This window comes from Netta rufina (assembly GCF_964035555.1).
Source record: "Netta rufina genome assembly, chromosome: 7".
Classification (NCBI taxonomy): Eukaryota; Metazoa; Chordata; class Aves; order Anseriformes; family Anatidae; genus Netta; species Netta rufina.
The window spans coordinates 25,648,784-25,664,446 of record NC_140130.1 but is presented as its reverse complement, the minus strand read 5'-3'; the positions used below and the strand labels follow the sequence as shown (position 1 = coordinate 25,664,446).

At 42.2% G+C, this 15,663-nt stretch overlaps 1 protein-coding gene across 1 annotated transcript in view; it reads right to left on the bottom strand.

The window, feature by feature from the left end:
- SORCS3 (sortilin related VPS10 domain containing receptor 3) overlaps nucleotides 1–15,663 on the bottom strand; it is a gene marked incomplete at both ends in the record, with an annotated part of 273,965 nt that overhangs the window by 143,041 nt on the left and 115,261 nt on the right. The window contains one exon of the mRNA XM_084290216.1: nucleotides 10,814–10,913. Within this exon, the coding sequence (XP_084146342.1) occupies nucleotides 10,814–10,913 (100 nt within the window). The remainder of the gene's footprint in view (nucleotides 1–10,813; nucleotides 10,914–15,663) is intronic.

Here is a 15,663-nt window from a genome sequence, read left to right as displayed (position 1 = left end):
ATTGATTGATTACCCCGCTGCCTGTGAAGCACTATTCCCCTCCTCATTAATTCAAAATTACCTCATTTTTCATACTTCATAAATTAATATATTATTGGATCTGCAGTAGTAAGGGAGATAGCCCTGTTCCATAGAGGTGTAGTGAGGGTGGAGAAAGGATGGAAATCTCACAAACTTGCCCTATGTCAGGATCTGCACCTCAGCCTGCCCTGCTGATGGGCTGGGTACAGGCAGCGCCTATGAGGTGATGCATCCTGACAGTCCCACTTTATCCCTATAACCAAGGCAGGGCACTATGGAAAGCTCCTACAAGCCTGCTCTGCTCCACTTCATAAAGCGACGGTCATACGAAGTGACAAAACTGCAGCCTTATTTTAGTGGATATTATAACTTCTGATCTCTCCTTTAACACTTGCTGACTAAATCGGGAAAAAAACTGCCTCTATTAAATACTGTCAGCCAACTCCGGGAAGTCCACATCTAAATGTGGATATGATCTTTCCAGTTTTACCCCATCTTTATGGCCTTGTACCATCCTAAGTCTCCCCTAAAGAGCCTGACTCTAGCAATATGAGGTGAAGAAGGCAGAGAGCAGCAGGAGAAATCATCCAACTGCTAGAAAGCCAGGCAAGGCAGGGCAGCTTCGTCAGAGATCTGTACCAGTATCCATCCTGCCAAGCTGAATCTTACCTGATAACTGACCTTTTTTTTTTTTTCCTCCAAACATTATTGCAAATACTAAGGAAAATGCAAAATAAAACAAAATTAAAAAAAAAAAAAAAAAGACATATCAGCTTGGTTTCTCCCTTCACAATCCGAGTCTCTAGCCATTCCAACAGACAATGTAGTGCAGTAACACACTCATCCACCAATCTTATTTTTTTTCATTCATCGTCTGAGAATGATCGGACTGCAAATTGTATGTTTAAAGCTGTAGATATTGCAGTTACTGTCTGCAAACTGTGCCAAACAAACCCTGTTTATCTACTTGGTTCTTGCACATAAAACAACTTAGTAAAGCACGCATGGCAAGTCAGCCAAGTCCAAAGAGTTTGAGCTTTGTTCTGCATTTCCCTAAAATCTGTGTCTACTTTTAAGTGGCCAGTTTTATCCATGAGGCAAACCATCCCTTATAGCCAAACCTCCAAGACAGAAGCTAAGCAGGGAATTCAGGAACACAGTTCCAGTCCTTGGTAGGTAAATGATATAGCAGTTGTGTCCGATTTTTTCTTATTTTACTTATACATCTTATGTCTACAGTTACTTTCATCAACTAGACTTGCAACATCTGTGAAGACTAAAATGATGTTTATTTAACAAGACATTCTCCATAAAGCCAACTTAGTTTTCATTTTACTCTGAGTCTTTATTAATTGAAGCCTGTATTAGGGTTCCATTTGCTTTTAATACTTAACTAAGCACTACCCAAATGTGTATTCAAATGAGTTTTGAAACATATGAAAAAATGCAAGCAAAAGTTATGGTAATGGATAAGCATAAAGCCACGAAATGCAGGTGCATAAAGGAAACTCTAAATCTGGAGTTTCATAATATATGAATGCTGTCTTCATAAGTGCTGCAACAATGGCTTTCAGTGTCGTGTCTTTAAGAATATTATAAATAAAAAAATACACATCTCTCTTCTAATCATCTCGCCTCCGACACTATTAAATAATGCCACATGCAAGTATTCTGTTAATTATCTGGGTCCAGTCCTGTTCAAGTTATTAATCAATGACCTGGGTGAAGGAACAGAGCGTACCCTCAGCAAGTTTACTGATGACACAAAACTGGGAGGAGTGACTGATACACCAGGAGGCTGTGCTGCCAGTCAGATGGACCTGGACAGGATGGAAAATTGGGTAGAGAGGAACCTCATGAAGTTCAACAAAGGCAAGTGCAGGGTCCGGCACCTGTGCAACACGCTCTAGGTGACCTTGCTTGGCCGGGGAGTTGGACTAGATGATTTTCGGTGGTCCCTTCCAAATTAAACCATTTTCTGACTCTGTGATCTCATATGTGTTTATTTTTAGAAACACCTAACACGAGCAGTAGTTGAAGTTCACTGTTTTGTTTTGTTTTTTTCATTGTTGTTGTTTTGTTTTTGTTTTTGTTTTTGAATGCATGTTTTTCCAGAGAGATGGCCAAAAAAAACCTCAAGGATCTCAAGTTTTCATCTTCATGCAATACTGAAGGACAGCCTTCCTTAGTGTACATTGATCAGATTGTCCATGTTTAAGGAAGAGGGAAACATCCCCTGAGGATCTCTCATAAGCTTCTGTCTCTATTCTGTGCTATCTGTGCTGACAAATGGTTGCATCCCTGACAACAGATGCTATAGGAACTCCATTTATCTCTATGATCTACGTTAGGTCAGAGGAGGTAAAATTAAAATCTGCATAGAAACAGACAGTTTCTTCTTTCTTGAAGTATAGGAACATACAGTAGGTCAGGTCTCAGCAGACATCTGACGTGCCAGGCCCCAAAGTCCCAGGCTGCAGCAAGATAAAATACTCTCTCCCACAGGACCCCTTGACTACAAAGGCTCACAAGAAGGCACAACCCTCAAACATAGTAATAATAATTTAAAAGGGAAAAGAAAAACAGATCTGGGACATACTGGAAAAAAAAAAAAAAAAAAAAAAAAAAAAAAAAAAAACTATATTTTAAGAGTATACTACTAACGCTCATATTTTGCCTTTAAATCTCAGCATCTTCCATTCATTTTGAACCACGGTTAAAACATTAATAAGTTAAGCCTACTAGTATAGGGAAGCTATATTTCTTACTTAGTCAAGGTCAAAAAGCTACAAAGTATTATGACACCTGTAACTCAAATGATCTCTTTTACACAGTTTCAGGTCTTGGTTCTGCAAACATTTACAGAAATTCTTGTTTCATGAGTGACAAATTCAAGCTGAACTAATGAGACAAGCGGAGGGAAGCCCATGCACAAGAGCTCACAAGATTGAACCTCGTAGATAAAATGCACCATATAATATATCCTTTGACTCTGCCACAGATGTTGTGTGTGACCTTGAGGAAATCATCTTTGCTTCATCAGTAGGTGAAGGAAAATAATGCTTCTTCATTCCCAATTTTAGTCCTTATTCGAATAGTCAGTTCTGGAGACTGATGGTGACTGCTCCTGAAGTATATTTACCAGGCAGAATATACTGTAATGTTAACCAGATCAGTCACATTTGTACAATCCACTGGTAAAACCAGAGCAGATAAATCTGAGCTCAGATGATACAGATGCTGTGTTTCAGAGCTATAGCCTCTGCCATACAGCAGTAGGCAGGTTCTGCCCACATAGGATCTGGACTGAGTAGCATGTGCTTTGGAGTGCTAACAAGAACATCCTACACAGCTCAACAGGTCCAGAGAATGGCGCACAAGGAGACAATTAAAACTCAATTTGCAGCTCAGGTAATTTAGTGTCTGTTAATGGCAGCTGTAAAGCCAAGAACTATATAGCAACTGTATTTCATCAGGCTGAAGGAAAAGATTAGGGATAAAAGACAACAGAAAGAACTAGTTCTCTCTCTCCTGCCCTGCGGCTCTAACTCAGCCCCACTGCATTTGTGTTATAAATAGATTTTTTTAAATCATGCCAGCAAGTCCCGATTTATGGCACGTGATGTTTTTCACAGTGTCTCCTTAATAAGGAAAAAGGGTAAAAAGAAACCTTCCATTTGCCAAATGGCTTCAGGATACTCCAGAGCTTGGTCCCTCACCAATAGCATAGGATACAACCTTAGGAAAAAAAAACAGCAAATGAGTAATGGGAGATGTGGCAAAGGATGGCAGCTCTGTTCAGGCTGGGTTAGCAAGCATCAGGTGCGTGCTAGGCTGATGAAGCAGTGCTCTTATCTCACATTTGATGAGTAGGTAGAAAACAAAACGCTGTCTAAATCCCTCTGGGACCAAATGCACTGAGAACTAAAGGCAAAACCAAAACAAGTTCAGATCATGATTCTGCACTGAGGATCCAATAAGAGCTCAGGAATTCCCTTAGGAGATGCACGAGGCCACGATGGGGTTTGCTCTCAATTACTCTCCAAGTAAGCAAGAAAAAATAAAAAGGAGGTCAAAGTGACTTGCACTCATTTAGGATCTTCATCTCCTGCAGGAGATGTCACTCCCAAGGAGCTAGCAAGTTTCTAGCCAGGTAGATGCATTCCTATGAGATTCCAATATTACAGTCACAATTAACTTCTTCCTTCATTAACCTGAACTGCAACGCAGCATTGCTGTCTGCCAGCTCATAAATAGTTGCCTCACTTCATCCCCAAGAAACAGCACAGAAACAAACAAACTTAATTAGATTTAGCTTTCAGAGCTCCCGACTCTCCAAATACCTCTAAGCATTTCTCATTGTGATGGGCCAAGTCTAGAGGCATGAATAGGTATGAGAGGTGTCGCACATCTTTGGCTTTTATAGCTTCAGTGATTTGGCTTTTCCATTTTGACTGTATGGCAACTGGGAAATTAGCCTGCAAAAGCATTTACTCAAAGCTCTTTAGCTGAGCACCGTGAATTTATCTCTGCTTTATGCTGTTTACAACTACTGTTCAAATCCTCTAGCTAAAAGGTCTACCTACAAATAAAATCTCAAATGCTTCAGTTCTGCTATGAGGAGAAATCTGGGGGAATCCTCATTTCAGTCACTGTTGCTGGGTGACATTTTATGCTGATTCTGCACAGAAAGAAAGACTACAGACCTTTTAATACTTCAGGGTATTGCCTACAACAATGAGGGTACCAGAACAGGAGAAAAGCTAAAGATGACTGCATCGAATTGAATTGCAAAGCAAATTCATGAAGGAAGGTATTTCTAAGATATCAGAACTGTCACTGCAGATCTTAAATGCAATCAGGACCTCACATTTATCCACATTTATCTGAGCAATACTATATACAGGCAAACGCGTTTGGGTTTGATTTTGTCAGTTAGACTTGTCATTCTCTCCCTTTTTTTCTCTCTCCTTTTTTCTTTTAAATGCTTTTTAACTCCATCCTCTCAACCTCCACAGGAATCCCAAGGGTAGAGATAAAACTTTCTCAGTGAAAACTGGGTTTTCAACTAAACACCTTAGCCAAGAATATTCACTTTACACAGAGCATTTCATGGAGGAAATAATACAAGAAATCTATGGTTCAACAACAGTTCCTTCGGATTCAGCATTGCACCTCAGTGCCTGAAAGGAACAATGCTTCAGAAACACAAGACTTCTGTTCTCATCTTCCTTTGGAAGGAGTTTGCATCTACCTATAATGCATCAATTCTAAAATTAATCCCATTATTGGCAAACATTTATGAGATACATGATAACCAACAGACCAACCCATGTTAGAGAACAGGGTCTCAGAGCACTTAAGCTCTAAGAGGTGCTATTTCAAAGTGCACAGTTAGTCAAAGAATCTAAGGCATAACTGTGGAAATTACCCATTTTTCTAATAGAAAACTTTCAAAGAAAAAGATGAAAGATAAAGAAAAATGGAAATTAAAAGTTGAGAGATGTTCTTATTAAAATAGAGACTGTTTTTTTCCCCTTAGCACTTTGGAAGAAATAAACAATTCTAATTCCCACACTGCTGTGAAAAGACGCCTCTAGTAATACATAACTAACACCCAAAATACAACATTAAATTAAAGGTCAGCAGAGAACTGAGATCTCTGCCCAGCAGAGAAAGCAGCCTTTTGTTATATCCCTTAAAGACAGACAAAGATAGAGTCTGTTGGGTTAAAAAGAAAAAGCCAAAGCTACGCATTTTGTGAGCCCCAGCTTTTCAGAGCACACAGCCATCTGACCTTCTATCCCATTCATCTGCCAGGAAGGTGTACTGCTGAGCATACATGAATATTTTGCCTTTCTGAAGTTCGCCACAGAATTATCAGGTTTGTTAAAATGTGTACGTCGGCTGTGGCAAAGCAGATACTTCTTCATGGGGCCTCTCAGGCAAACAACCGTGTGGGTGGATGCACTGAAGAGAAAGATGTGTCCTGGAATACACTACCAATTAGAGCATCTTCATGGGTATGGGAGTATCACAAACACAGGCTCCTTGGCTTCTCACTAGGGCTCCAGGCAGGAACTCTTAAGAAAGCAATCGCCTTCAGGACTTAAGAGACTGCTAGGTCTAATGATCATCTGGAAATCAAGGCAGATTTTCTACATCCAAGGAAAATTCCTCTTCACTTTCACAAGTTCTTAATGTGGAAGTGAAAGAGGAAACAGCCCAAGCACCTGCCAGAAGAGCAGGTAAAAGCCTGGCAGTTTCAGCTACCAACATAAAGGCCATATGAACATTGGCCAGCTGCAAAAAGAGCTGTGAAACCCCGACCACCTCAGATTTCAGAAGGGCATGAACAGTGCAGCTGCTCCACTGGAAGATGAAGTCATCCTGGCTCACGGTAGGAAGTATTTCTGTTCTGCTGAAGCCAGAGGCTATGGATTTACAGCAGACCACAGTCCACTCATGTCCTTATGGCAGCACTTCATGGTGGTCCCATTTCAAATCAGAGAATCATTAAGGTTGAAAAAGACCTCCAAGATCATCTGGTCCAACTGTCCCCTTACCACCAATATCACCCACTAAACCATGTCCCTAAGCACCACGTCCAACCTTTCCTTAAACACCCCCAGGGATGCCCACCACCTCCCTGGGTAACCTGTTCCAATGCCTGAGCACTCTTTCTGAGAAGAAATTTCTCCTAATTTCCAACCTGAACCTCTCCTTGAGGCCATTTCCTCTTGTAATAATTTAAATTATTGTAATAAAATAAAAATAATGAACTGCAAAACCTCAATTTACACAATGGAAAATAGCATTTTCCAAACAGCTACTTGCAATTTCTAGGAAATAGCTTGCATGGACATCCTCCATCTCAGCTCCAACAGGCCATCAGCAGAATAAGTCACCAGCTGCGAGCAGGGGCTCTGGAATAGGGAGCTGCCTGTGCCCAGAACCACAGGGGGATACAGCTAAAGCCACCTCAGCTCAGCCTGCAAGGCTCTATGCCTTTATTACCTCTGAGTCTGTGGAGGGTTGATACCTCCCAGTGGCTACATGTAAAACCAATGAACGTTGACAAACTGAGCCTGATTTCTAGGTACTTAGCAGCAGCAAAGCCAGGGAGACCTAAGGCCACCCTGGATTTATCACCATGATAAAACTAGAGACTGTTTCTTCAGCTCTTCCCCCATCTACTACTGCTTTCCTCTTCACGCACAAATGCGTGATGTCACCACTGTCATTTTGCCCATGGATGAACAATAGGGACTGATGTGTTTCTCAGAGGATCAAAGGATAGGAATGAGGGGCCAGCTGCTTTCAGGCTGCTCCAGCATTTATCAGTCTGCTGTGGCAGGAAGGATGTTTCAAAATATGGCAGGACACCAGATGCAGACAGGGCCAATATTCAACACCGTGCTGGGGCTCTCCAGTGAGGGATGGGAAAAATACACAAGAGCAGCTTATCAGGAAGCCTAAAGAGAACATGAAATGAATAATATTGACTAAAAATATAACCTAAACTGAAACAAGAGTTTTTAGTTTAAAAGAAGAAGAACAAATATACAGGAAGCTAGCTGGGAACTTGCTTTTGCCATCAATGTTACATAGCAGATGCTCAGACATGACCTTTGTGGGGGAGAGAATAAAACCCAAAGAGAATTCAATATTTTAAGGCCAGAGGAACCATTAGGTCATCAAGTCCAACATCCCTGTGCAGTATGTTTTCCAGAACTTCACCACATCATTGTATTAAGCTCAGTATTTCTTTGTAAGAAAAACACAAATGTTTGGAGTGCCACAATGCAGAATAGATCCCTGAGGGCTTTATGCCCTCCTATACAGGTTAAGGAAGCATCAGCTGTGTCTTTCTCAGGACCAAGAAAAGGGGAATGACACAGGCTCCCAGCCCCTGGGTTATACCCGTGCCTCATCCATCTGCTCCAACCCTGCATTTCAAGCCCGGTCCCATCCGATCCCCCAATCCTACAGTAACAGTGATGTTATTGAGAAATCAGTGCTCCACCATAATCTGGCAGCACTGAGCACTGAAATATGACAGAAGCCAACAACAAAAAAAAAAAAACTTATAATGTACTCACTAAAAATTAAAAGGAAACAAAAAAGCTTTTATTTTAAAAGAAAATGAAAGAAAAAACGCTAGTGTTTTAATCCTCTTTCCTCATAGTTTAAATGAGCCCAGGGTTATGCCACAATTCAGGTAAATGATGTTTATATAACTGGCATTTGGCTGAATGCATAATTTCTATTTAACAGCCGAAGAGAGGCATTTCAGGGCTTCAAAGAAATCTGACAGGTAATTCCCACTGTAGTTCTGCAGGGTAGCTGAGAGGTAATTATCCTTCTCACTAGTAAATCAATTAGGAATGAACGTATGGAAAGCTTTTCCCCTCCTCCAAGTAACTCCTAATCCTCTAAGCGCTAATGAGCAGACAGTGCTAGCAACCCATCAGAAATCGACAGGAGCCGAGGCACACAAGGTCCTACCAATATCTGATGGCTAAGGAGAAAATACCTTGCCTGGAAAGGGCCTGCACAACTCACTGCGTGCACACATGCCCTGTTGCTTGTGGTATCTTTCTCCCGCTGTTTATTGCCTCAGAGATTTATTTTTGAGGCCCACAGGACATCACCGCATTGTGTGCCATTGGGCAGCACTCCCGCTGTCAGAGGGGAAGCACAAGGGATCCAGACTTTGTCCGCTGGGGTAAAACAGATTCACCAACTGCTTTGTGATTCATTATCGGTGGTTGCCCTCAGGAGCTCAGTAAAAATACGATGCTTACTCTGCAGGCCATTTTAACAATGTTCACCCAGAGAGACCTGAAGAAAATTACAACCTAAGTGCATTTTTTTGCCAGACACAACTTTGTGGGTGGGTGTAAAATAAGTCTGATAATAATGAATCTGACAAATCCCTGATTCTCCAATACAGTGACATCTTCCCCAAGAATTTCTAAAAACCTAAATTTATGCTTGGAATCGCTTTGCTGATCAAAGCGGTCAGCTCTGGGTTCAGACAAACCACCTGTTTAACCATGCACAGTAACAGCGTCCTTATATTTAGCAGAGGTGGAAAGAATGAAAACAAGTTGTTCCCACAACAGCCACACTAAAGCTGGTTTCCTATGGATTTTCCTCACAGCTCCTCTCTGCTTCAAAAGATTTTTCAGAAGGGAGGAGAGGAGGGAAGACAGACAGGTCCAGAAATCATTTCTTAACAACATAAGACCAAAAAAAATAAGCCAATACAAATTGTCATCTGCAATAAGAAAACAGAGGGTAAAGATAGTTCTGCATGCCACTACATGGTGATATGTGTTATTAGTGAGGAAAAAAATAGGAAAGAGAGAAAAGACCACTAATCTGGTGAGCTTGAGAGCTTGAGAAATGCTAAAGATAATCATATACCCTTGTACCCCCAATTTGTGAGGGAGACTTTACACCAGTGACGTAGGATTTGTAACTGAGCATATTGCCTCCGATTTCAGGTGGGCAGAGTTGCTTTGGAAACAGAACGAACAAGAATTAACTCTTTAGCACCCACCACGTTGGTTTTGGCAAGGGGTATTAAGGCCAGGAGAGTTATTATGAAACACCCCCATTTCGTTTTGCTCAGAACAAAGAAATGAAGGCAGTCTTTATGAGAATTCCATTTCTGCACTCAACAAAAATTTAAACTGACCTCTGACCACCACCTTCTCGCTCTCCTCTCTATACCCAAAAGCACTTATTGCTGCCTATAGTAATCAGAGCTATGACTGCCTTAAGATTGCATGCACTGAAATAAACATCAATCCTGAAAACTTTGTAGACTGACCAATGATGGAAAAAACAGTGTCAGTAATAATAATAGTAGGAGTAGCAGAATACAAATTGGAAACCTAAAGAGGGAGACAAGAGCTGGGCCCTTTGGAAGTGACGAAACAGAACGTGCTGCTCCCCATCCAAACAGCTCCGTTCACTGCCAGCAGCTAGCTGCATGCTGCAGCCCTCCTGTGTTTATTTCTGTGGGTAGCTGGGAACACCTTTGTCCCACTACCTCCCTCGAATCTGCACAGGCAATAATTTTAAAGCAAAAAGGCACTGAGCAGTAACTCCTGGGCTGCACTCTGTGAGCCAGCCTAAGCACTAATTGCATCATGTGGGAAGCAGGAGCAGGGGGTTTGAAAGCTGTGACCTCATCTTCTCTCCTACACAGCCAAATCACATCGTAGGTCTCCCACCCACTTGCCCCAGCACATTCTCCTTTCGGCCCCCTTATATGATGTAACCAATGAAAATGTCATTTACATCTCTACCTCCAACTTCTCCTCAAAGCCAGGGAAAGCACAAGCATCAAATGCAGGGAGAAATGCCTTTTTTCTGTTATTGCTAATAATAAAGAAGCAGAGAAGGCAAACAGGCATATTAGATAATAAGTCAGTATAAGCAAGAGTCCTGGAAGCATTTGTGTGAGTTCAGCTTCTTTAATGTGTAAGAGTCAGAAGAATGAAAAAAAAAATGAAGAAAAAAAAAAAAAAAGAAAAGAAAAAACACCTTTTACTTATTTAACCCCTTCAGCAGGAGATTAAGGACGCCATCCCCACCACCAGTAAAACAGGCACAATTCTACTGAAAACCATGGAATTGCACTAGTGTGACTTGAACAGCAAATTCAAGCTCCGATGAATTGCCAATGGATTCCACTATAGGATCATAATTCCTCTCGGAAGGAACAAAGAGTCATAATTTTGTTTCTATAGCTACCAGCTCGATAGCTCTCCCTTACCTTCCTCTTGTTAGTGGGACTGACATAAAGGTAGCTCAGCACAGTCTTCAGGCCTACTTTGTCATTTAGCTTTTCATAGGTAGTGCCATAGTCTGTTGACCTAGAGAAAAGAGGAGACAAGAAGAGTTTATGTGATTATTATGGGCAGGAAATGACTGCAAACAGATGCTCAAAGTTATAGCTTGAGCATTATTACTCTTAAAACTTCAGCTTTTCTGCTTCATTCAGGGTGGCAAGAAGAAAAGAAGAAAACTTGAGCCTTTGGGACAGGGTCTGTCACCGCATCAATTGTTCCTACAGCACTCGGGGAACATGGAGATCTCTGTGGGCTTCAAGGAGGCTCTGCTCTCACATACAGGTGTGGGACCCTTAGCACAAATTCTCTTTTCAGAAAAATCCAGCAGAAGAATCCAAATTAAACCCATCAACAACAATTTTAAGTAGGCTGATTTTCGACTTGAGATGGGAATCCAAATGTGGCTCACAATTGTAACAGCTAAACTCACGTCTAGATAAAAATGTACCTAAACTGGCATCTTGAGTCCTCAATCACCCCCATCCTACTCTGTGCCAGGCATTTAATTTTTCTGAGCTACAGAGACAGATTCAGGCCCCTACACGAGCAAATCCCACCCGGAGGAGCAGATGCTCTGGGGGTGGCATTACCCATTCGTGACTGGAGAAAAGAGCTGCTTCGTCACAGAGGGTTTTCTGTAGCTTCCTCCTCCTCGTTTGTGGGCATGCTTGAAACCCCGCTTTGCCCTGCTTGTTTCTCGTCTGCTTTCACACTCTGCTTTTCTTAACAAACAAGGTTTTTCCTACCAGAATAAATCAACAACTACCCAGGCCAGGATCCCACAGCTGAGCAGCGGTCAGCACCAAGACCAACCCTCGGTTCTTTGCCTGGCAGGGCAAAGGCCCACATCACCCTCATGGCACCAGCACGAGCAGTGCCGCCGTGCCCAGCAGCCCCAGACCTCCGCTCCAGTGGCTGCAGGAACCGAGCAATGCCAGGGGCTGCACCCAGCTCCGCCACGCTCCTCACTGCCACTGCAGTCCAGAACGACACCCAAAGAGCCACGCTGCAAAAACAGGTAGCTGGTGTCAGGCTTCTGAGTCTGGCAGTCACAGAACCTATGAAGCTTGTTTTAGCAAAGATGTTGCTGCAGCACATTTGCTGTTGTGCTTATTTCAAACACAATTCCTGAATGTGTGAGGAACTGCTTCTTTCCTTAAATGGGCTGAGGCAAGCTTCCTCCTTCAAACACCCAGCAATCAGAGGTGCTTCAAGTCTTAAACAAATTCTGTGTGCTGTGGTTTAGCTCTAACACTAAACTAGAGCTATTATATTTATACTTAATACTCTTTTATACTAATGTACAGTATTGATACTCACTGGGCTTCACAGAAACATCTCACAATCACATGCTGTATTCCTATGTCAGTTTCCCACACAAAGCATCTGAAACTTTTGTCTCACCAGGTATCAACACAACACAAATTAGCAGCTTTCCCCCTCCAGCAAGGCTTGCAATCGGAGCAGCTCGATAAAACCAAATAACCCAGGCCAAATGATTGCACTCCACAAGGCCTCCAACAGGTCAGAAATCTCCCAGTAATGTTTAGATGTTGAACTTAGTGATACGGTTTAGTGGAGGACTTAGTGTTAGGTTAGAGGTTGGACTCGATCTTGAGGTCTCTCCCAACCTAGACAATTCTGTGATTCTGTGAACACTAAGCTCAGAGCGGTGAGCGACAGGCAGCACATACTGCTTCCTTGGACTCCCTCTTCCAACGTCGCTGAAGCTCCGAACAAGCCACTTGGACGAGTACACATGTACCAGCCACCAGCCGGGGAAAGAGATCACTGGTTTCAATCAGCATTCAAAGAGAACACAAATACGGGTTTAATATTCTCACGGAGCTACTTTGGTTTTATTCTCCTAGTCATTTTCTGATCTCCCAAAATGCCTTGCACTTCTAAAGATGCAGGCTGGATGCCCTAATGACTCTCTCTCATTAAACCATTATCACTCATTGCATTTGCCCTTTCAAAGAATAGCTAGAAAGGAAGTAGGATCATTATTTCGTTAGCTTCTCTAAGGCTTTCTTTATTATCATGACAGTCACCACTGGCTTCACAGAGACGTCTCAAAGGATATCACAATAATATACTGTATTTCCATAGCACTTTCCCAAAAGCTGAGGCTTTTGTCTTGTGTTAATCCATTCAAACTAACAAAGTCCCAAGGGCTGCACTGGGAAATATTATCTCCATTCTGGAGATGAAGGAACTGAAAGCCTGCATAGGTAATAGTGCATTTTTTCAAAAGCAGGCATCTACAATTAGCCTTTTCAGCTTCTTAAATCATTAAGTATACAGCTTGATAATCGAATCTGCTAAACTTCTAACACCACCAAATTCCCTAATTTGAAAGCATGTATTTACTAAGCACACAAAAAGAAAAGTTTGTTGCCTAATTTTAGCAACCCAAGCCTGACTGTTTTCAGAGATGTGACCTGCAGGTGGAACTGAACTGTTCCACCTCCGTTTTTAATCTTAACTTCAATCTTTTACATTAATCACTCACCTTTGCAGTTAAAGACTTTAACTGCAAATAAACTAGCTCACATGTACTTAAAGACGTTTAACCATATGAGTAGACTGGATACCTCATTTTCTGTCATACCTGTGGTTCTGATTAGCATCCACACCAAAGCATGTTGTTAAAGCAGCAGAGGGGAAGAGAGGTGCTTTAGTTGTGTAAAATTGACAAAAAGACTTGCTGATAGAAAAGACCTCTTCCATGAGTGACACCTTCAATGCCTCCTTTAACTTTGTGTGGGCTCTTTATGGCCAAGTGACCCTGCCCAGCTGCTTCCTCTGATTTGTTCCCTTAGGCCATCACTGGGGTCCTATCATTTGCAAGGGCACTGTCACATTTATTTATTTATTTTTTTATATAATGCAGTCTCCATATATCAACTTGTGTGTGCATATATACTTATACAGGTCATTTCCATAAAACAAATTGTTGTGCCTTATTAAACCACTGGTAGCACTGGAACTGCTATAACACAGAACAGGCTCTGGCTATATGTACAAAACCTATAAAAACTCAGTCCGTGCATTTTGTCCCACGTATCCTTGTCCTTGATCTTACAGCATTTCACTGTCCTCTCTATCCTGTATTTCAGCCTGCAAACCATGCTGCTGGCAATACTCAAAAAAAAAAAAAAAAAAAAAAAAAAAGACTGCACAGTGAAAAGCAGCAGAACTCAAGGGACAGTAGTCCAGTCTTGAATAAGCTTTTGTTTAATCCAATTCAGTTTTTTTGTTTGTTTGTTTTTTGGTTTTGTTTGTTTGTTTGCTGGGGGGGGGAGAAGGTTTCTGTGGGGGTTATTTTGTGTGTTTTTGTTTTTTTATGATGATTATTATTATTATCAGCAGTAGCTAACAGCCATGGGGAAGAATCTCTTCACTGGTCTTGATTAAGATGAAGAAAGACTTGATCCAATACAACAAAATCATAGTATTTGTGTAATCAAATAAATAAATGTGTTTTTCCCCAAACATGCTCTGGCACCAAATTCTGAGCATTCCCCTTGGAAGAGTAAGATTTATAACAAATAATTTACTGAAATATGGCAAATTCTCCCATAATTATTTTCCTTCCCAACTAGCTATAGTATCATACCGTCTGTTTGACTCCAGTACTATCTCCCCAACACGCCATGAGGTGTTTTAGCCCTTGCTGCAGCTGTTATCCCACAGTCAGCACAGCAGAGCTCAATGAGCTCACCAGGTGGAGAAGCTCCTCTCCACCAAACGTGGGCATCAATCAGCACACTGAGAGCTAACAAAATCCATCTTACTCCTGTAGTGCTCAGTCTGAGCTTCCCTGTGACTCTACCAGACAGGCCTGAGCCAGCAAACTCCAATATCGTGATGAGATTTGTTCATCCCAGGGACACGGACGTGAAGCAGAGGTGCGGAGAGGCGGGATGATGCTGTCCCAATAGCTTTGAGGAGCCTTCCCTTCTGATGGTTTCCATCTCAGAGCACTGTCAGGTAGACCAAAGGGGATTTCGTTTGTCTGCAGCCTTAGCTCCTCAGCTATGGGGATAGGCTATAAAAGTGTAATCAGTCTCCCAAGTGCAAAAGAGGTGCAAACAGTGGGGCTGGATGGCTGGGAGGGACAAATCAACCTCCTGGAGCACGTGCATGCAACCAGCTCTCCCGTCAGGGGGTTTCCTCTCTGCTTCTGTTACTCTCACTGCCTGTGTCCACACAGGAGAAGGAGCAGGCATGGGTCTGATTTTAGATTATCAACCTTTTTCCTAAGATACAAGATCTACACACACACGCACCCGCAGCCCCACGTTGAGAGCCACATGGTGGCACGGCCCCACTTCAGCAAGGAGAACATCCCACCTCTGTGTGCTTCACAGATCAGGAGCACACTCAGCCTGGATTAACATTTTATCTTCTCCTGTGCCTGCAGACTGTCTGCCTGCAGTGTGCCTGTCTCGCTGTGCCCCCCAAACAACTTCTTGCTTTTACCCATTGGCCAATTTTCTCCCAGTCTGACAGACAAACAAAAGCCCTAGAGAACAAAGTTTCTACAAGTTTCATGAAAACCAGCAGCCAGCAAAAAAAGAGAGAAAACTTATTCACGCTCAGTGAAAAGCTGCAGCATGAAGCCAAATCCCATGAGACACAAGAGCAGGCACAGCTCTGAGCATCCAGCTGCAGGAAAACGTTCAAACCCAGCTCACATAGTAATACACCACAAAGACTCCAACTGCACAGCACAAGAAGTCAGGCTGACAAACTTCCATTGCTTGTG